Source organism: Hyperolius riggenbachi, chromosome 9 (assembly GCF_040937935.1).
Source record: "Hyperolius riggenbachi isolate aHypRig1 chromosome 9, aHypRig1.pri, whole genome shotgun sequence".
Lineage (NCBI taxonomy): Eukaryota > Metazoa > Chordata > Amphibia > Anura > Hyperoliidae > Hyperolius > Hyperolius riggenbachi.
The window spans coordinates 112,153,509-112,177,198 of NC_090654.1; the positions used below are offsets into that span (position 1 = coordinate 112,153,509).

At 41.8% G+C, this 23,690-nt stretch overlaps 1 protein-coding gene across 1 annotated transcript in view; it reads right to left on the reverse strand.

Moving 5' to 3' along the window:
- LOC137532620 (cysteine-rich protein 2-like) overlaps positions 1–23,690 on the reverse strand; it is a 162,742-nt gene that overhangs the window by 70,494 nt on the left and 68,558 nt on the right. Inside the window, exons 3-4 of the mRNA XM_068253347.1 lie at positions 6,859–6,916; positions 30–161 (exon numbers count right to left, since the gene is read on the reverse strand). Coding sequence (XP_068109448.1) covers positions 30–161; positions 6,859–6,916 — 190 coding nt within the window. The remainder of the gene's footprint in view (positions 1–29; positions 162–6,858; positions 6,917–23,690) is intronic.

Sequence of the window (23,690 nt, forward strand, 5' to 3'; positions counted from 1 at the left end):
TCAATTGTCTACAGTTCCGCTGATCTCACCTTTACTGAGACTTCTGGTGGGTGCAGGAGGCCTCTTCTCTTCAATTTTTGGTGCCCCATCAGTTGGAGAGGTGGGCTTGTCAATACTTGGTTTCTTGTATATGTATGATCCAGCTCCTCCAATATTAACACCTGATAAATAACACGGTTATAATTTTGTGTCAGTTTTATATAATAAGTATAAGTATCCTAAATACCTTATATAACATAAGTATTCTGGAGAAACATATAAAGGAGACCTATCATTAAACTACAAACTTTGGGACCGCATACTAATGTAGTCTGACTACCATCTTAAAAAAGGAGCCTGAGGATTTCCTAACAGGTCTTGAACCATCAGGACTTCCTAGTATGGAAGTTGCAATCACCATATCAGTGCCCTCTGTCAGATCACCTGACAATAGCTCAACCTTTCTATAGTAGCCAGGGTTAGAAAGGGACATGAGTATGGTAACTGCAGTGAGATGTCCATATCAGGAGGTTTTGATGCAACAAGGCATATCAAGACTCTATGGAATGTAATTTCTGAAAACAAGTATTTAGGAGAGAGGGTGGAATAGTTCCACAGTATGCAGCCTTGCCGTCAGAATTTCTTCCTTTTTAGAAATCAATCACTTAAAGGAAACCCGAAGTGACATGTGACATGATGAGATAGACATGTGTATGTACAGTGCCTAGCACGCAAATAACTATGCTGTGTTGCTTTTTTTCTTTCTCTGTCTGAAAGAGTTAAATATCAGGTATGTAAGTGGCTGACTCAGTCCTGACTCAGACAGGAAGTTACTACAGTGTGACCCTCACTGATAAGAAATTCCCCTTTTTATCTCTTTCTTGCTCTCAGGATCCATTTTCTGCTAGGAAAGTGTTTTATAGTTGAATTTTTTATCAGTGAGGGTCACACTGTAGTCACTTCCTGTCTGAGTCAGGACTGAGTCAGCCACTTACATACCTGATATTAAACTGTTTCAGGCAGAGAAAGAAAAAAAAAGGAACACAGCATAGTTATTTGTGTGCTAGGCACTGTACATACACTTGTCTATCTCATCATGTCACGTGTCACTTCGGGTATCCTTTAAGGCGCTGTGTTGAGATGCATTGCATTGCATCCCATTTTTTGCAACACAGTACATGTAAGTAGGGCCTAAAATATATTGTTCTTTCAACATTCTCCTACACAACATTGTTAGGCTTGCTATGATTGTTATACTAAAGAACATCAACAAAAAGCTATGTACAAAGGACAACTGCCATAATGGCTTAGTCCTTTAAATTAAATTAGAATGACTCTCCTTCAAAAGATTCTTTATTATTTTAGAGTTTTGCCTACAAAATGTACTGTTGCTAACCACTCAGAACTTATGACAGCCTTCATACAATTCTTGTGGCTTAACAAAAAGCATTTTATTGCAGAAAAGAAACTAGATCTACGTCTTTTTGAGCGGTTTTATTACTTAACTTGTATAATTATTACAAAGCAACCCAATACGCCCATATACTAAGTACAGGGGATAGGTAAAAAAGGTCAATAGTTCATATATTTTAGCTCTGGGATACTTAATAAATTGCTATTGAGCAGAGACAATAAAACATTAAATCTACTTTGTTAATGTTTAAAGGAGTAGGAGGATATATATAACTGTTTATATCATCAGTTCATTTTACTTAGGGTTCACTTTAAAAAGTAAAAAGCTGATCTCAATTTAAGAAGCTCAGCAAAAATGTAACCCACCCATCTTTGAGAAGTTCAAGCTCATGCAAATATCTGGACCTCTCAGATTTTGTTTTGGAGCTTGTAGTCAAAAAAGGATTATGCACCAAGTGGTGGTCCTTTTTAGATTAAAGTTAAAGACTTGATTTCTAATGTTTTGAGCAGGACTTCTGAAGTGAGGCATCAGTGTGATTACTAGCGAACAAACCAGATGGCAAAAACTTCCCTACACACAGACTAATTTAATTTATTGCCATGTCAACCAAATTGCACTTAGCTAAAAACTGGAAAAATCCCAAATCTCCTCTTTTGACAAGGTTATAAATAGAACCCATAACGTCATGCTTTATTAAAAGAAAAATCAGTGCTGTCCACACAGATAGGATTCCTCAAGGAAGGAAAAAAAGGACAACTGAAGCTGCCATATTTATTTCCTTTAAAGCAATACTAATTGCCTGGCTGTCAATACTTTTATTCATAAACCCTGAACAAGCATTTGCAGATCAGGTGTTTCTGACATTATTGTCAGATCTGACAATATTATCTGCATGCTTGTTTCTGGTGTGATTCAGACACTTCTACAGCCTAATAGATCTTCAGTGCTGCCAGGCAACTGGTATTGTTTAAAAGTAAATAAATATGGCAGCCTCCATATTCTTCTCACTACAGTTGCCCTTTAAACCCCCTGGATCACATATGCCACTGGTTAATTTATGCAACGTATAATTTCATTTAAATAATCTATGTGAGACTTTCTTTTAGTTGGATCTCCTTCCATGTATCCCATGTTACAAAGTTATGTTTTCTGTTTTGAATATTATTGTTTCTAATACACTTTTGTACACTGATATCTTATGACTCCCCTACAAAGGTATCAAGCCTTCTGATTGAGACCATTTAGGTGTCCCAAGCAAGAATCCCACACTGCCTCCTCCAATGACCACAAGATGATAGACAGTGGGCATGCAGCACTATAGCACAGTGTAAGAGGCACTCAAGTTTCTGGATGGCTTCACATAGCAACATGTGGACATAATTATAATGTGGTGATAGAGCACTGATTTATATATTTATGCTCATTGCAAGTGCATCACAAAATGAAATATCCTATTTATAGGTCATTTTTGTGACACTCAACGTTGCTGTGAAAAGCAGTAATGTTTATGTCTTGCTGCCAGCAGCCCACTGGTTTAAAATGGTCAAATGACACTGAAAACTCTGTGACTTGTAGGTTTCTTCCCAAGCACCTATACATCTTTTGTATTCTTCCAATCCCTCTCCCATCTGCAACTCTGGCCTCCTTACAAAGGAAAATAAATGACTACATATGGTGCTCTAGGAAACCTAAAATCAATAGGAGTTGTCTGCACCACCTGAAATCTAATGGTGGTTTGGGCGTTCTGAACCTTAGTCACCATTATCAAGCTGCTCAAATTGCTCAACTAACTAGTTGGCACACTGAGGTCGATAAGCTTTCTTGGGTAGATATAGAGAACTATGGTATATCATCCACCCTATTAAAACTAATAACATACCATAGCTTACTCCTCGCCAACGGAAAACAGTTTCTAACCCTATAATTAAGCATTCACTTGCAATCTGGGATGCATGCAAATACTCTGTGATGGTTCCAAACAAAATGAACTAGAATCTATGATCTCTCTTCACTGCAACAGGGGCTCTATCACTTACATTTCTTCAGGAAAATAAGCAACTCCCACTCTCTGATATATTTCATTACATGCAGATAACTCACTTCATTAAGGACCACCTTTCTTTGACTGACTCTCCCCTGATGAGAACCTCTTTGAGCATGTTTGCGCCACAGATCCCCTTTCCACTGGCATTATTTCACCACTCTCTACATAACTTTCTCTTAACCGCTCTGTGCAAAAAAATAATATATTAGAAAATGGGAAAGAGACCTTAATATTGACATAGAATTGGAAGACCTTCCTGCCATATTGAGCAACATCGCCAAACCTGTGAATGCTGATTTAGTAGAAATTAACTACAAGCTTTTGTTTCGTTGGTACTTAGTACCGAATAGGCTTGCTAAGTTCAACCCATCCATGTCTCCTAATTGTTTCAGGGGTTGCACTACTCCTGGCACGTATGGCCACACATGGTGGACCTGTAGATTTTTCTGTAGATTGTGAATGAGAGTGTGTATCTGGGCCCCTTCTTTACTAAACACTACCATATCTACAAATCCTGCCCATGCCCTTCCCTAACCTGACCTATCTTATTCTCAAAACTCACTTGTTAATTACATCTACTTTGCCACCAAGCTTACCATTGCAGCTGCACGGAACTCCAGAGTGGTCTCGTTAGACCAAGTCAAGAATAGGTTAGGCAGTATATTGTTATTTGAGAAGTTAAGAGCCAGATGAGAAGACAATATGGCAACATTTAATAAAATATGGTCGCCCTTAGTTGACTACCTGTTTGGTCCTGAACACAGTGACTGGTCAATAAATGTAATCATACAAAACCTCCCAGCTGTGCTGGTTGCTGGGCCCCACTGGATATCCCTGGTTATTTGCTGAAGAGCCTATCCTCACCCAACCTTATAAAGTCATGTGAATCGGTGATGGATACCCTCTTGTTTTGAATAGTTGAATGCATTTCCCCCTATCACCTTGCTTTCATCTTCTAATTATCAGGCCTGATAGGAATTATTAAGCCTGTCAGACCCCAATGAATATTAATATCCTATTCATATGGCCTATGATACGAACTGTGTCTAATTGTGTTCTGATGTTTATACTTTGTTCACATATGTGATTGATTGTTTGTTAAGATATCACTATTTTATTTCCTCTATGACTAAGTAAATTTTTGTACTTACTGTATTCCTATTGAAAATTCAATAAAAATGATTGAAACAAAAAAACTTTAGGTGACTTGATTGACCAGTTATAGAAAGTGGAGGAGTATTCTGTAGCCTCATTGAAATAACCTCTTATAATTGGCTAGCAAGAGGCTGACTGAGGGTCAACACTCTAAAGAGGAAGGATTTGAGTTCAATGCCAATCACAAGTTCCAATGCTGCTTCATAGACTTTTCATAACATTCACCACCTTTCAGTTGGTAACAATACTCTTGTGGAGAAATGTGATGAGGCACTAGAGATATACTCATATCTTTGTAATTTGGTAGACACATCTTTTTTCCATAAAAATGCAAACTGGCAGTTCACATTTTTAATACCGTGTTCTAAATATGCCTCTTAATGTCCCACCTGGTAATCAGGCAGTACATGACTAAGGAACATATTTCTTCCCTGTTGATGCACAGTGCAGAACAAGCATTTGCAGGAGAGTATCAGCAATATGTTAAAGGGAACCTTAACTGAACGGGGGGTAAAGAGTTTTACTTACCTGGGGCTATTACCAGCCCCCTGCAGCAGTCCTGTGCCCTCGGCGCCGCTCTGGAATCCTCTGGTCCCCCGCTGTCACTTAGTTTCGTTTTTGACGACTCACCAGTCGCCGGCCGCCATGCGTATTATTGGACGCATTCACCAATGCAATTAGCGCTATTGCGGACCGCAACGCGTACAAAAATACGCGTTGCCGCATATCTACGCGTGCGGAATAGCGCTAATTTTATTGGTGAATGCGTCCAATAATACGCATGGCGGCCGGCGACTGGTGAGTCGTCAAAAACGAAACTAAGTGACAGCGGGGGACCAGAGGATTCCAGAGCGGCGCCGAGGGCACAGGACTGCTGCAGGGGGCTGGTAATAGCCCCAGGTAAGTAAAACTCTTTACCCCCCGTTCAGTTAAGGTTCCCTTTAAGTTTGAAGGGGAGTGGATAAAGCGAATTCCTGATAGGACTGTATGGGAAAAGCAGAGGTGGAAAATAATGGAAAACTAAAATCACCAAAAGTGTTTCATATTGTGCCTATAGTAGCCTTAAAGCCCACTAATTAAAGCCATTCACCAGGCAAAACTTATCAGTCTACCTACCCTTCCCATCAATACGTAAGGTGAGGGTGCACTACCTGACCCACACATTTTATTGGCTAAGAACAATATACCTACCCCTTCCACTAGTCTTTTAATATTAACATGTAAATAAATGTACCTAAATATCTTGGTTTAGATGTAAACAGCAGCCGTAACATGACCACTGCCGCCCATTGTGGGGTTCAAGAAGCTGGTAGGCTCTCTTTCACAAAGCCCAAGGAGTCTGCCCCCTTAACCATACCCTCTGATCGCCTCTCTCTCCATTGACCCTAACTGGGGGGGGGGGGCTGAGTAGCAGTTTGGTAACACCATTCCTCCCATTCAGGACATGGGAGCGATATAAGTAGAAGACTAGCCATGCCTCTTCTAAAAAGCAACAGTCCATGGCCCACAGAACAATGACGATAAGCTGTGGTCGCTCGGCTGACACTATTTGCTTCTAGAGTGGAGTATTTAGGGGCATTTTCTACATTACAATATCATATGGATATGGCTAGTAGAAGGTAGAGAGCTGAGAGATAAACAACACATTTGCCTGGGTATTGGCTTAAAAAGCCAACAACGTACCATAAATATTTCACCTACACATGAGCTCTTGTTTGTTTGCCATAAACTCAGATCCATGGTTTATAGCCCACCTATTGCTTATTAATTTGGTATGATATAAAGTGCAGACAGTTGCTATTTCAGTCATTTTTGCCTTCATCAGTACCGTGGTATGGTGCTGTGAGAGTTTTTCTACATAGGAACCTACAACTAGGAACCTTGTAACACTTTATAAATTTTAAAGGATAATACCAGAAGGATTCTCAGACACTAGACTGCAATGTGCAAACACTCTTTAGGTATTTCACACTTCATACAATGAAACTCTAGTGAATAGCAAGACTAGTTGTATTGCATTAACCTACTTCCAGTGCCAACAAGGAATAAACACTGTAAAAACGTATGATCCACCAGAGGCTACTTGTGAAACCTGAAGTTTACTCAGAACAGTAGCAAAGAAAGAGACAACAGTTTCCCCTTAAAGTATTATAAAGAAGGTTCACTGAAACTGTAAACCACGTTCATTTCGGTATAATAATAACCATATTAAGCAGCTGGCTATAAGATAAGAAGAACTGCATGTTCCTCTAAGTTTTCCACTTACCCTTTGGTCCATACAATGTGGCATAGCAAGGCTTGTGGCAGTAAGGTTTTCCATCATGCTGAAGAAAAAAAAATAGGATTAATGCTTATGTATAAAAACACTCATATTTTAGAAATGACAGCAAATAACATGTATTGCAAAGACACAACTGTGTATTGAAGTACTGAGAAATTACTTTGGTAGAATGGTTTATGCCATGTTTTCTACACAAACACGTACTTTTTCTGTGGCCGATTTTATACAGAGGTATTGTAATGCCTGAACAGTAGATACTTTGATAATATAGATATCGGGAAGTCGGGGATAGCCAGAGGTCATACACGTATCAGAAACTGAGGTACCGATAGTAAGGCAGAGACAGAGTCGTAACCAGGCCGAGATAAGAACTAGTATCAGATGACTGCAGTACAGGAAGGATTAGACAGAATCAAAGTGAAGGGCAAGCCGGGTCATACACAAGATAGATAGCAGCAGAATAAGGCAGATAACCAGAGAATATACAATGTACAATACTGATCTAACTAGAGTACATATATATCGGCAGTGTCTGCATATATATATATATAACCCTGAAAACTAGCTGACTAGGAACAGCAGTAAGGCAAGGTCCAGCGCTCAGCGAACTGATAGCTATAACGGACACTGGACAACTGACAAGGCAGGACTTAAATACCAAGGTATAGTACAGAACCACGCCCCCGGAACTTCCAGCCAATCAGCAGCGCTCCTGTGGGAACCAGTGTCAGCTGACCACTACATCAGCTGACATGCCTCACACCCACCTCCTTAGCCTATAAAGGCTGTTCTGAACCGTGCGCATCTGCCTAGAGACACGGCCAGAATCGCCATGCTGACTCACATACACAGGGGAGCTGGGGATGCCGCCAGATGGAGAGGACATAAGCGGCTTCCGCCGCTGCCCGGAAACGCCGGAGGAGCGTCAGATAGGTTTGTAACAGGTATATTTCATCAACCGTAAACTTTTTTTTTACCTTAAAATGGAGAACATCAAGATATCAATCAAACTGCTGAAAATCAGTATTAACTCAACAGCATTTAAGTGAGAACACAGTTAAGGGAACTAGACCAGCTAATCAACTGGTGAAGGGAAACAGTTTTAGTTACATAGGGAGTAACAATTTAAAAAAACTTATAAAATACATTTTAGGCCACCAGCAAGCAAGAAAAGAGTCCAAATAAGACTGATATTTCTTCTTTTCACCAATTTTTTGGTACTCTAATTGTAAAGTGCAGAAAAGCTGCGCTGTAGAAAAGTTTAAAAATGATCTCCTGGTAGAAAAGTTAACTGTATCGTAATCGTGTCCTAAAATGTATCTTAATCGTGTTTTAAATCACGATTTATCTCTGTTCATCTGACATAACCCATGAATTCTCTTTTTTGGTCTAATTTTTTCCATGGCTTAGCTCTTCTTATCTGTCTAAACTCATGATTTATCTCCCATAATATTAAGCGCCACGGAATATATTGGGGCTTTATAAATCAATAATAATGTAACTTAACCACTTGACACCCACAGTGCTAACCCCCCCTAAAGACCAGTCCATTTTTTGCAGTCCTGGGTTGTGCAGGCTTTTCAGCCTCCTGCACAGCCCAGCTAAGGAGCCCAGCGATCGGACTCACCTCCTTTTTTTGTCCCTAAGGGCACATGCCGCCGGAGGGGTCCGAACGCTGCGGCCGTTTGTTTATTTTTTTTCCCCCCAGCCTCTATGAGGCTCTCTCCCTGCCTCCCCCCTCCCCTCCGTAATCTTTATGGAACAGGACGGCGATCCGCCAGTTGGCGTTAGGCGGTCCTGGGGCTGCTGCCGCGGTCACGCCCATTGGCGTAAGGCAGTCTTTAAGTAGTTAAAGAGTACCTGTAGCAAAAAAAGTGCCCCTAGAGGTTACTTTTACCTTGGGAGAAGGATTCTAAAGAGTCTTTCCTCGTCCTTCTCCGGAGCTCCATTCCAGCACTGGGTTCTCCAAAAAAGAGCCCATTAATGCTTATTAGCAACTTGTGCAGGCGCATGAGCACTGTCCCACTCGGCTTGTTCCAGAAAAAGCTGGGTCGGATTGGGTCCACTCTCCTGCGCAGGCGTGAGCTGTCTGCGCCTGTGTGGTAGCACGGACTCAATCGGGCTCGGTTATTTCCACTAGAGTGAGGGAGAGGTAAAATCTTGCACTACAACACAGACATCACTACCCCAGCTGCTCCTCAGACTCGGCTGTGAGGTGATCTTGGAAAGGAAAAAAGCCAAGGAGAAGCACTCCGTAGTATGATAACGTTTTAATACAGAAAACACGCCAAAACAATTGCGCTTAATGAAAACCAGTAGTATGATTGCATCTCATGGGTCTGCCAAAACATCCTAAGGAGACAGCCTTCCTAACTGCATTGGCCATCCTGGTTAGGAAGGCTGCCTCAGAAGGATGTTTTGGCAGGCACTTTTGCCCATGAGATGCAATCATACTACTGGTTTCCAACAAGTGCAATTGTTTATGTGTGTTTTTTGTATGAGAATATTATTACACTACAGAGCACTACTCTTTTGCTTTTTTATTGCCACTGAAGCCCGAGTGGGGCGGTGTTAGTGTGCAAGTGCAGAGGGGGCCACTCTTCAGGGGTCTCAGTGCTGGATGAGGAAGACAGGTGAAGCCTCTTTATGATCTAGAGGGTTACCCTTCCAAGGTAAGTATCTGGATAAATGATTTCAGTACCTCACAAGTTTACTGTAATGCACAATAAATCAGCAGGTTGTCTACTTCCTTCTTTCATGGAAGCAGACATACTGTTAACATCCTGTGCCTTCAATTGAGCTTATCTGCCTTATCTGCCGTGGCATTCAGGTGACACGGGGAAAGATCAATTTACAACTAGTGATTAGACACTAATGAGGGGGATTTAGATAGGCTCATTTTCTCTATGTTTTCATTTGTCCTGTACAAGAGTACAGGTCCACTTTAAATAACATTACTGATGAAGCCACACACACACACTATATATTATACATACCCACATATGTATACATGTATGCGGACAATACAAATACACACATTCATGCAAACATATCTTATCCTTTATACATGTCTAAGTAAAAACTGCATTGTGTATTTGGTAAATACCCTTTACATTTCAGAGGCAGAGAACAACAAGAAGCTAAAGACATGGCATGAAGAACAGAAGCTCCGTGCCAGCATGAAAAGAGATTTTCTGGAAAACAGCAGAGACGGGTTTCAGCTGGAACAATTCATCTATTGTTACTTCTCTATGAATTGAGGACTTCTACAATAAGGGTCCTGAAATCGCTGTAAGATGATAATGCTCTGCAAAGGATCAGGAAAGTCACAGCTGAACATTTAAGGCACAGCTGAAGATTTTCAGGAGCGTATAATTACAAATCAGACAGATGGAAAATGTAACGCAACGTTTCCTGCTGAGTTCAGGCAGAGGCTGGCATTCTAAGTCCACTTGTAGAGCAATGCATAGATATTAACGCATGAAACCCATTCTTCCTTCAGCAGTATATTTACAATATTGCTCTGGTCACCTATTTTTTTTAGTGTTGTAATAAAACATTTTATTGTGAATTGATAAAAATACAAAAGTAGAAAGAGAAATACACTGGCAGATGAAATCAAACAGACACTGTACATTCGTCAAAACGTTATATATCTCAATGGCACAGTAAAACAAGTACAAAATCCAGTAGCTATAGACTAGGGCTAGATTCACTAACCTGCACTGCTACAGCAGTGCAAGTTAAAGACCACTTTCTAAGCGCTATGCACGGTCGTGCAGCGTAGCGAGCCTTCCTTAGTTACGAGCGCTGCTTACATAGCAACGGGCGTAACTAAGGAAGGCACGCTATGCTACACAAACGCGCATAGCGGAAACTGGTTGCTGTAGCAGTGCAGGTTAGAGAATCTAGCCCTAAGGCCTATGGACACAGTACAAGATTAATACCTTTACTTTCCTAGATGCTCAGCATTATAGAACCTGATACTCAAAGAAAGCGTCCCAATAATACAAAATAAGGGTGTGTGCAATTTCTTAATTTGTATAAATGCCTGGAAGACCACCTTGCCAGTAGATAGGAGCAGGATCAAGGAAATAGAAAGCTAGGTCAGAGGACAAACACTCTGGTCACCTATTTACCAAAGTTCATTAAGGATTTTTAAATGATCACTTTAATCTCCTGTTTAATACAACAGGCGTTAAAAGCAGACGCACATGCATTGGAAAGGAGATCACACAAGCCTAGGTTAATACAGAGAGATGGTTCAGTATATAGGGAGGTCTGTGCACTGCTCTGTTTAGCAAATCAAACAGCTGGTATTCAAGGCTGGTTTTCAATAACAGACTTGTGCCTATATGCTCCACTATTGAAGGCTAGATACTGCTGCTGCTGATGGAGGAGAAGCCTGTATGGCAGGCATGTGGCTTTGGTGTGGCCTATATTTTCACACCACATTATCATTACAAATCCTGCTTCCCATTCACATGGATGTTAACTGATAAGGAACCCAGTGATGTAACAAGGGAGATACATGCTTGTGTACAGCCTCTCAAAGTCTGCTTGAAGGAATAAATACTGTTCATGTGCTTGGAAAAAAACAAAAAAAAATTTGAATGCAAGAAAACTGAGTCTACTGCATGAACCATTTGTCAGGTGGAGAGGAACAAGGAATATTGCCATGCACAGAACAGCAAGAGTGTGCAGAGAAAACAGTTTTCCATCAAACGATCATGTCCCATGACTTTGGGCTCAACATGAATGGCAAACTAATGTCCAGCTAGACAACCCAACTCCGGTTAGTCTCTAATAGTATGAGATGGTTTTCTCTTTAGAGTACCCTAAAATGCCACTGAACTGATATAAAATTGAACACCTAAGACACAGAAGGTTTAGTGAAGTATTAAGCACATAAACTGATACAAAATGGAATAAAAAGATTAGTATGTAAAGAGTGCTGAAGGTTCCAAAGATGTCTTCTTGAGTATTGGTGTCATGACAGAATGATAGAAAAGAATGGGATCTAGGAAACAAGTACTAAGGTGGACCTCAGCATTTGAGAGGACAGGTTTTTGATCAGTTAAAAGAGTGGAACCAGTTAAACAGAAAGTGGAAAGCATGGTCTGAAAAGAAAGACTGGGCTGTATACTAAAATAGATGCAGTATGGGTAGGGATGGCAAGAAAGCAAAAAGAGATATTTTAAACATTGGCCCATACGCAATTCACCTTTTCTCCTAGGAGATCATTTTTCATCTTCTCTTTACAATACCTTTTCAGTACTTTGCAATTGAAAAAGTACCAGAAATCAGGTAAAAAGGTACTATCAAATTATATTTTGAGTATTTTCTTGCTTGTTGGTGGTTCAAAAGGCATTTTATAGACAAGTTTGACAAAAAAGAAAAAAAAATATGATATACTGGCTTTAATAGACACTTGTTATTATGTGGCCGAACTAGCGCTTAGTGGTAGCTCTACTAAAGCTGCGTGTTGCAAAAAAGAGGATCCCTTCAACCCTTAAAGTGCACTCCAAATATATTCAAAACTGCAACTCGCGCTAAAATTTAAATCTTTTCTCTTTATTCAAAATTCAAAAGAATATTTCCAATATATATCCAAAATTAGCAGCATTATTTCAAAATATTATTCACTCCTCACAAACACACGTCAGATAGAAGGGCCCTTCTAAAAAAAAAAAAACATAAAAAGTAAAAAGATAAAAAATACCTATATACTGCTTTTTCTCCATCAATCTCCTAAAATCAAATGGCAGTCCTGTTTCCAGAAAATACTCCAGCAGATATACCTATAAGCAACAGTGTAGGGACAACTCTGATTTAGTGAATCCCTTCCTCACTTGTCCTTATTGCACAAAAAAATGTCACCGTTTCAACTTACAGTTATGCTGGTTACACACGTGTCAATGTCCCCTATTACTCAGACTAGAAGACAGTCCCGGCTGCTCACCCCTTCTCCGCCTACAATGCGTACCTCGCAATACGGACGGATGGGTGATTTCTATAATCTCAATCCGTTCGCTGCCTCTCCTCGCTGTCTTCTCGTCGCGGCATACGTCTCTTCCTGTTTGTAAAACACACAGTACCGCTCGCCGCACATCCGCTCAGCTGGTCTTCGGCTAGCTTTTACTCGTGGGTGACATCACCTTGATCACTGGGACTTTGTTTCAAAAAAATAGCCGCTGAGCGCTAACACGGCTAATACAGTCCAGGATCTTTCAGCAGATTATTAAATTCCTCTCTTTACCCTCAACACGTTTCAGCCGATATTGTCGGCCCTCATAAGGAGGATTTGCTATTATGTCGCTGCTGGCCATCTTTCAGTTATATATACACATTTCTTCCATCGCCTCTAGGATCCACCCATATGCAAATAATTGTAGAAAGTTCATCCAGCTTAAAGGCATAGTTTCCAATTGCCATTGCTCATTATTTATGTACCACGGTGCAATTTAAAAGCATAATTTCTAATTGTCATTTTTCAATGCTTATTCACTGTAGTGCCATATATAAAATGTACTAAATATTAAAAAATAAAATAATATAAAAATAAAAATACACATACACATACATTCATACATTTTTACTTTCACTTAAAGAAGGCAAAAAGTTAAATCTCACTATTTAGCCCTTTTGGGGCCAATGTATCCAGTTGATAGATCCACTTTGACTCATTCTGAGACATCTTGTCTATATCATTTCCACCCCTTCTGTTATGCTGTATTATTTCTAATCCAAAAAAGATAGTACCTTTTAAACTTCCATCATGCTTTTCTTTGTAGTGCTTGGAAAGTGGGTGTCCCTCATTTTTCTTCTGAATATTAATAAAGTGCTCTCCTATCCTACACTGTAGGGCCCTTTTTGTCCTCCCCACATACCTTTTATTGCAGGGGCACTGGATGCAGTAGATTACCCCACATGTGGTACAAGTAATCTGATCCTTTATTCTATATCTCACTGCATCCAGTGCCTCAACCTCTACAATTCTCTCAGGATTCACTGTTCTCCTACAGTTTAAGCATAAGCCACATCTCACAAAGCCCGCTCTCCCTTGTTTCCTCTGTTCATTATTCACATCCTTTTTAGTTTCAGTGGCTGCTGTTGCTATAGATAGTCCCACATTAGGGGCCCTTTTAAAAATCATTTTTGGCTGAGCTGGCAGTAATTTCCCTAGGACTTTATCTTCCTTCAACACCTCCCAATGTTTACGGACAATCCCGGCCACCTTGTTTGAGTGTGTACTGTATTGTAACACCATGCTGAAATCACTGTCCTCCCATTCTTTTTTCCTTCTTTTAATAAGTAAATCTTTCCGTGCAGTCTGTCTAACCGCCACTTTTGATTCCTCCACCCTTTCTACTGGGTATCCTTTCTCCAAGAAGCAGTTAGCCAGCCTATCCGCCTCCAGATCATACTCCTCAACCTTATTACAGTTGCGGCGTCGTCTAGCGAACTGTCCCCAGGGGATGTTGTCTAGCCATCTCGGAAGATGGCAGCTCGTATATAAAATATAACTATTGACATCAAGAGTCTTCTGAAATGTTTTGGTGTTCAGGGAGTCCATCCACATATATATTTCCAGATCCAAAAATTGCACAATAAATCTGCTCATGTTTACCGTAAATTTGGAACCCCAATCATTCTCACCAACCATGTCGATGTACCTTTCCAGAGATGGGATATCTCCCCTCCATATCAAGAGCACATCATCAATAAAATGACGCCAGAGGACCAGGCTTGCACCTGGACCATACTGATACTGATCATTTACCTAAATGACCGTAAACCTAAAAGTGTAAAGTCAACCTTTGAATAAGAACAAAATACGCCATCTACAAAAAAAAGAGAAAACCAAGAGCCCAATGTAGTGTAGTATGCATTGGAATAAGGAGGAAAATGATTGTAAGTAATGATAATACTCACAAACCAGGGTTACTGCTCAGGCAACCACTGAAAATGCAGGTGGGGAGATTAAGGCCTGTCCCCACTCAGGGCTAAGATGTCGCTCTCTGTAGTTCAGGAAGAAAAGGGGGGTATATCACCCCTCCATCCGGGGTGGACACTGGTATTGTAGAAGGAAAACAGAGGCACCAAAGGGATAAAATTTGCTAAAATTGTTAAAATCACTGGGGAGGCAGTGGTGGACTCACCTCCACCAAGCAGACATGCATCTGTCAATTTTTCATCAAAATAAGTTTATTTACATACTCCAAAGTGTACAGCAACGCATTTCGCAGGTATATTCCTGCTTCCTCGGGCAATGATAAGAAGGAGTATCACACAGCACGAAGTCAAGTGTATGCCTAGCGCCTCAGAGGCGCTAGGCTGTATTTTTGTTGCTACCCGAACTGACCTTTGCCTGTTTCTCGTTATGACTATTTGCTGCCTGGACCGACCTTGGATTGTCTTAACCGGTTATTGCCTAACCCCTTAACCCCTGTGTATTACGTATTTCAGAATACCTGTGTATGACCCTGGACTGTTTCTGGACTTGCTGGTTTCCTGTATTTGCCGGTGGGGTACTGGAGTTCAATTTCTTAGTCTACGATCAGCTCCAATACTTTGCACCTTCAAAGGCCTGGGTGTAACCGAAAGTCAGGTAGGTGTTGTCTTCTCACCTCCTGTTCAAGCGGGGACGTGCCGCACAGGGTGAAGCAGGTGGAGATAGATTGGGGCATTGGAGCTGATCTGTGGGGAATAGCCTGCCAGGCCTCACATATTTATCCCCCTGAGCTAAAGGGTAACTGCCAATACAAGTAGGTCTGATAAACAAATAGGGTACATGCTTGTGTAAAAACTGAAAGAGTACCTCTAATGCCTTATCCCAGCTGTTTTGTTTTCTTTATTCTGTACATATCTTTCAGTTTTGAAAGGCCTGACTTTGAGCTGTATTACTTTCTATACTGTGCCTCCTGTTGGCCATTCAGGTGTACTGCTGGATGGAAACAGCAGGGATAACCTTGAAAAAAAGACAAGAATGGCATTAACAAAGATATTCTTGATGCACCAAAAATATCTTTGTTAATGCCATTCTTCAAAATGAACGCACTGTATTGCTATAATGGACTATAATGGACACACTACTGCTTGTGGTTCTGAGTGTGGTTGTTTCCCTTCAGTGCACACAAACCTATAGAAAGGTTTTCTCTCCATGCAAAGCTTGGTTTTGCATAAGCAATATGCTCCCTTGTTATGACAATAAGTGCTGATTTCTGTAATGCAAACTCTAAATGGCATAATGTTATGATGAAGACAATATAAAACCCAGAGATACTGCGCTAGTCACAAAGAACACATTTGATGGGTTTGTTGCCATCCGGGGCTTAACATATAGTTTGTGCTTAAAGTGAACCTTAAGTGTCCAAAAAAAATTGAGTTTTACTCACCTGGGGCTTACCTCAGCCCCCTGCAGCTGATCGGTGCCCACGACGAGTCGCTCTGATGCTCCGGGTCCCGCTGGCGGCCACTTCCGGTTTCGCCGTCAGGACCCGTCAGGCTGGGGAACGCGGCTGATACTACGCGTTCCCAGCCAAAATAGCACCCCTATGCGGCCATATGTCCGCATAGGCACCCGTATGCGGACATATGGCCGCATAGGGGTGCTATTTTGGCTGGGAACGCGTAGTATCAGCCGCGTTCCCCAGCCTGACGGGTCCTGACGGCGAAACCGGAAGTGGCCGCCAGCGGGACCCGGAGCATCAGAGCGACTCGTCGTGGGCACCGATCAGCTGCAGGGGGCTGAGGTAAGCCCCAGGTGAGTAAAACTCAATTTTTTTGGGACACTTAAGGTTCACTTTAAAGGAATAAAGCAGACACATAAGAAATGATCTGCCTCAAGGACAAGGAAAGAATACAACATCCACTGCAGTACTGCGAACTCTCCATCACACCCTTTTGTGAGGGACCGGCCACTTGAATGTCCAATACTTCAGCCCCCTTGTATTCAGTTTCTGCTGGATTTCTGTGCAAAAAGTGATTCAATTAATTTTTGTAACGATTGTGGAATTCTCTCCGTGGTCAGCGCATAGGACGTGCGCTGACACTGCGGAAATCCTCCACAAGCGTATAATTTGAGAGAACTCAGCAAAAGGTGCAACGCACCTGTAGAGGGAAATTCCTGTCGGCAGATGGAGCTGTGGAGTGCAGAGGAACAGATACTCTGCCCTGCCACAGACGCCAGACAGGAATTGTACGAAGGGAAGCAATGCAGGGCAAGATAGCCCTTAGAGAGAGTAAAGCGACAGAGTGTATGTGTGTCCACCAATCTAGTCGCCACCCAGCGACGATGAACACACAACCATGAAGATCAGGTGAGAAGGCAATCGCAAGAGATGGCGATTGCCAACAGTGACACAAGACCGAAAAAAGCACAGAGGAGGAATGTATGTATGTCCACCATCTAATCTAGTCGCCTACCCGCGACGGTGCACACACAACAGCAGAAACAAAGTAGGAATGCAATCGCAAGAGAGGCGATTGCCAGAGGTGACACAAGACTTAAGCAAGACAGGGCACGAGAGTAGCAAAGGCACAGCAAATCATATAATGAGAACCGCTAACTAAATGCGAACACCGCACTCATTCGCAACAACGAACGCGTTTACATCACGATCTCCGCACATTAAGCGCAACAGAGACAAGCACGCCTAACTAACCACCGCCACACAAACACGAAACAGAGAACGCGAGCGCTTGCTTAACGGTTACCACACCGCTGCTCTTTCCGCCAGAGCGAGTGCGATCCAAGTTCAGGGACAGGATAGGAAAGATCCACTGCTCTTACCACCAGAGTGAGTGCGATCCGGGTTTAGGGACAGGATCACAGATCAGAAGGATCCACAACCGCTACTGCTAGGGGCTAGTGCGATCCAAGCAAGACAGGCAGATGAGATAGCCGGTGGCAACCGCTGCTCCAGCTATACTCCAAGAAAGCAGATCAGAAGGATCCACAGCCGCTACCGCTAAAGGCTGGTGCGATCCAAGTAAGACAGATGAAACAGAAGGGACTACCAGTAGCAACTGCTGCACTGGTTAGCACCCACAGACAGGACGATTTCCTATCGACCACCGTTGGCGACAGGACAATCACAGCAGAAAGGTAACATAGACAAAACAGATAAGCAGGCTAACTGCACTAGAGGAGCTGCCTAGCGCAGTTCACAGAATTACTCTAAGATAACTATAACAATCCAACAGGGAAGGCTGACACTCCAGGAGTGTATTTAACAAACCGTTATGACCAGCAAAGCCTTCTGGGAGCAGAAGGCTTTTATACTGCCAGCCCTCAAAGGAGACAGCTGGGCAATTTGCATGTATGCAAATCCCTCAGCAAAGCAACTCTGAAAGTTGCAAGATGAAGCCAGGTCTCTTTTCCAGAGACCTGCATCTCTCAGACATAAGGAATGGTCAAACAGCTGTCTGCCTGTGCAGCCAGCTGAGCAAATCATTACAATTTTCAAGAATTTGTTGCCTGTGACTTACCAAAATGTGTCAAGCAAGGGTGTAGTAAACATTTTGAGCATAATAAAAGTTTCACACAAAATCATCATCAAAAAAAAAAAGTTTCCATTTCTGTCAGGCCCCAATTTCCTCACTTTCCACTTTTTGGCAGAAAATGTGCAGTTCTTTGCATGTGTTTTTTCGCATGCAGGTTTCCAGGGCTTGCTAGCTTGGATTTAAACACATATTTACCTAACAAGAGAGAAGCCTCTAGATCATATACTGTAGAGGCACTACTGGTCCTCCTCGCCTCTACCGCAACTTGCCAGGACTCTCATTAACATCAGGGTCACACTCTTCTTCTGGTATGAGAGTGGCCGCGCCTGCACAGTACCACTAAGCGGCATTACGAGTAGCTTTGCCTGTACAGTCGCACTTGTGCCTGTAGAAGAGCCAAGCCCAGAGATTGCTACTGATAATCCCTTGTCGGTAATCCTCAGGAAGTACATGATCAGTGATGGGGAATCGGAGGACAGTATGGGAACTTCTATAGGAACTGGAGGCTTCCCTCTTCTTAGATAAGTAATTCTTTTTTGTACCTGAGGTTTGCCTCTGGTACACTTTAACATTTCTGGCACATGCTTCTCAAAGACAGCTTGCAATAGTGTAAAGACCAAATTCACTTCATTCTTTATATAACACACATACTAGAGGTCTTAAAGAGACGCTGTCAGCCATACTATCTCAGGAAAAAAAAACAAATATATAAGTAGATAAATATTTGCTCTACTTACATATGTATTGCACTGTCCACGTTATGATTCCTGTGAATTTTATAAAGGAAAAGTAGAGAATCCTAGTCTAGACAGTTTCCAGATTTACTGTGGCTATTTTGAAGCCAGTCGTGATGTAATATCCGCCCTTAGTCTCCTCTGCCTGATTTGCCCGCCCTTCACTATAGAAAGTGCATTGTTTCAGCCTGAGAAATTTTGGCCAATCAGAGAGGAACAGAGGTGTGGGAGGGGAAAACAGGAGGGAAAGAGGCTTCAGCCAATCAGGCTGCATTAGTTAAGTCTGAGGGGAAGTAGAGAAGCAAAAAAGACAACCCAGCATGCCCTGCAACTTCTCTTTTGTGTACCAAATTTTCTGTGTACCAGATAAGGGTCAGGTAAACTGGGGAATGATAATTTATCAACAAGAAAAGTAATAGTGATTTTAACTTTTGGATTGCCTGATTAGCATCCTTATTACTTGTTTACCAGATAAAAATAAAGAATTGATTTTTGATTTTATGCCCGACAGTTACTCTTTAAAACATGAGTTTAACGATACGGGCTGATAGTGTTCTGAGGCTGGGTGTTGCTGCTCAAATGAAGAAGCATTCCTCTCTTCACAACTGGCTAAATAATTCACAAAGTATGGTAATAATGTAAAAAAATGAACAATTTTATTCATTAACCTCCTGAGCGGTATGGACGAGCTCAGCTCGTCCATCACCGCCGGAGGCTGCCGCTCAGGCCCTGCTGGGCCGATTTTCCTGAAATAAAAAGCAGCACACGGAGCCGGCACTTTGCCAGCCGCGTGTGCTGCCTGATCGCCGCCGCTCTGCGGCGATCCGCCGCGAGCAGCGGCGAAAGAGGGTCCCCCCAGCCGCCCGAGCCCTGCGCAGCCGGACCAATCAGTTCCGGCCAGCGCTAAGGGCTGGATCGGAGGCGGCTGACGTCAGGACGTCGGCTGACGTCCATGACGTCACTTCGCTCGTCGCCATGGCGACGAGGAAAGCCAAACAAGGAAGGCTGCTCATTGCGGCCTTCCTTGTTTATTCTGGGCGCCGGAGGCGATCGGAAGAACGCCTCCGGAGCGCCCTCTAGTGGGCTTTCATGCAGCCAACTTTCAGTTGGCTGCATGAAATAGTTTTTTTTTAATTAAAAAAAAACCCTACCGCAGCCTCCCTGGCGATCTCAATAGAACGCCGGGGAGTTCAGTTAAGTTCCTTTTTAAGCATTCAGTGAATAAAATGATGAACTCAGTTACTGGAAGTGTAATTATTATAATCACATTTCTAGCAAGATTACATTACGAGGAAGTAAAGGAAGTGAACATCAAATAATATGCTTTGGCTGACTGACAGCAAGAGATAAAGGAAATGTATAAATGATCTTATATTATTTTTAATCTTCCACCTGGAAGAATGACACAGTGGTCCACGGGGGTCATGACCTTCATTGTCTATATCCAGAAACCATCCTGAAATTCCAATATTTAAACTAAAGAAAAATCTTGATTTTCTCTTAGTGTGCCAGCATACAACTGCTCACATTTTATAAATTCTCAGTCAGTTAACCCTTATGCTGCCAGACGATTTGTCCTAAACGCGAACATCTACTGCCGTAGCAGTTTTTAGACATTTTGCACTCATTAGGTTTACTTAGGATTTTTGACAAGAAAACCTACATGAAATAGGACATATTATACATTGTTTTTTCCTGTAGTGAATTGGGCTTGAACACTGAAACAAAATTTTGTATTTTTCTGGAGATAAAATTTTTGAGTGAAATATGTTAACAAAAAGTGAAATAAGAAATAAAATATCTTTCTGTGTTTTTTTTTTTCAAAGAATTACATTTACTGACAAAAATGGTACTGTTTGTAAAAGCCCGGATTCTGCTGAATCCAACGATGCCAGATATGTACTGGAATCCCACTTTTCCTGCCCTGGAATAGTTGCCGCCAGTACAGGTAGCTAGATATAGGTGCAGCCAGTATAGGTAGCCAGAAATAGATGCCCCCCAGTACAGGTAGCCAGCTATAGGTGCAGACAGTACAGTATATGTAGCCAGGTATAGGTTCCCCAATATAGAAAGCCAGGTATAGGTGCAGCTAGTATAGGTCACCAGGAATAGATGCCCTAGTCCAGGTAGCCAGGTATAGGTGAAGCCAGTATAGGTAACAAGGTATAGGTGATGCCAATACAGGTAGCCAGGTATAGATGGAGCCAGCATAGGTAGCCAGGTGAAGGTGCCGCCAGTACAGGTAGCCAGGAATAGGTGCCCCAGTATAGGTAACAGGTATAGGTGCCCCTGTATAGGTAGCTGGTACGGATGCCCCAGTATAGATAGTAGGTATTTTCTGGCTGGTGGCTTAAAGGGCATTTTATTGATAAGGTATGAAAATATCACCTAGAAAAAACTCAGTAGTAAAAGTGAATTGCATATGGCCCTTTCTGATGTATTAGCAGTGATAATCACCTCCTCTCAAGAATTCCCTTGTGTTCAAACAATGGCATACATCACTGTGAATCTGTAGCTGGACCTCTGCATTCTTCACCGTTTTTATCACAGCGAATGGAGTGCCTCTTTTGTGTCATGATGGTGAATGAAGACATTCCTGAGAGTGCAGCAGAGGAATCTGATAGAACATTGTGTAAAGCTTTAGAAGATCAGTAATGAGACTCATGAAATGTTATGAGGAGCATAGAGTAACAAGGACGTGTGAGGAGGCAATCCTCTTGAACATATAAATTGCGTTTTTGCATCTGTTACAAAAACAAACAAACACACACACATACAAAGTGCATCCATTGGCTGAACAGAATGCTGAAGAATACTGCTGTCTAACTGCAGGTTAAAACGCATTGATGAATCTCATTCACAAACACTAACAGCATTCCCAGGTCTATCTCCTGAATAGAAAACAGGGACAGTTTCACTACTTTTCAATCAATCAGACCTCATACATACAGCATCATACTAACTTCATTCATAAAATATATATGGATGTACAAAGGAAATACCCTATATACTAAACAAAAGTTATAGATATGTACAAACGTACCACAAGCACAAAACCGTCGCCCCAAAAAGCTGTAAGTATGCAAAAACGCACTGAACGGGGGGGGGGGGGGGGCATCAGGGGTTTATACATAGACTTACCATCAGTGGCTTATACACGGATGCAGAGGGGGGGCATTGGGGGTTTATACATGGACCCACCAAGGTAGGGGCATCAGAGGTTTATACACGAACATGGGGTGGGGGGTATGCATGGATCCACCGAGGGGGGCGGCATCAGTGGCTAAATCATGGATGCGGGGGGCATCGGGGGTTTACGATTCAGTGGAAAATTGGGGTTTTGCTGGTATGAACATAAATCAGAAACTTTCAGAAATAAAGGTCTTCGGCAATTTTCTTCATAAAATTAAATAAATAGCAATAAAGCAAATCACCATGCGATTATGTGACTGAATATGTTCAGCCTACTGTAGCAATACCAGGAAATCATATAGAACAGCACATAAGTGCATATCTTGCTAATGCATAAACCCTGTGTATTATTTATGTCTGGTACTACCAGTTTCACCACCAATCCAAACCCTTGTCTAGAACATCACTTGACTTTCCATTAATAACAGATGAGCAGATGAACATGTTTATTAGATTGGAACACAGCAGGACTATGTTTATGTAGCGCAGGAACAGTAATGTGTTCCAGTGTTTTTTCAGTTATGGAGATGAGCCAACATTTGTCATATCTCTCAGGCAGATTAAACAGTAAAAATTGCATTTTTCATTTTAGCGATTTAGAATTTATAAAAATGGAAACATCAGTTTATTGTTCCTTTCGCATTGGCCTCAGTTTGAAGATGAGCAAATTTTACCTCTGGCCAATTTCTGGCTCATCCAATTACACGGAGAGGAATAGTAAATAAACAGCTTTGGATGAATCCATATTGTGTATAATCCCCATCAGGGCACTATCAGCCTTAAAGTGACCCTGTAGTGAGATGATATGGAAACTCCCATATTTACATGGGAATAAAAGCAAATGATCAAATTTGAAGCCTAAAATGAAGACAGACATGAGATAATGTTTCAGTTGTTTACTCAATGCATGCATAACAGCCAAGTTATAGGTACAATAGGGGAAACAATAAACAAAATTACTTGACAAATTTTTAACTTCTCCTCTAAATTCAGCTGTGGTCAATTATAATAGATTTAGATTAGTTCAGGATAAAAACAGCTGTTCCTGGAGCAATCCAGTGCTTGGTTAGGCAACTGGATAGCTAATTTAAAAGGATACAATGTGTTTAGGAGGGATAGAACAGGGAAAAAAGGTGGAGGGGTTTGTCTCTTTGTTAAGAATTCTCTCACAGCTGTCCTCAACGATGAGATGGAGGAAGATTGCGAAGATGTGGAGTCCGTTTGGGTAAATATTCATGTTGGAAATAAAAGTTGCCAATTGCTTATTGGGGTATGCTACAGGCCACCTCTTATTAATGAAGCTCCAGAACTGCGATTACTACAGCAGATTGAAAAAGCTGCAAGTAAAAATGAGGTCATAATTATGGGCGACTTCAACTTTCC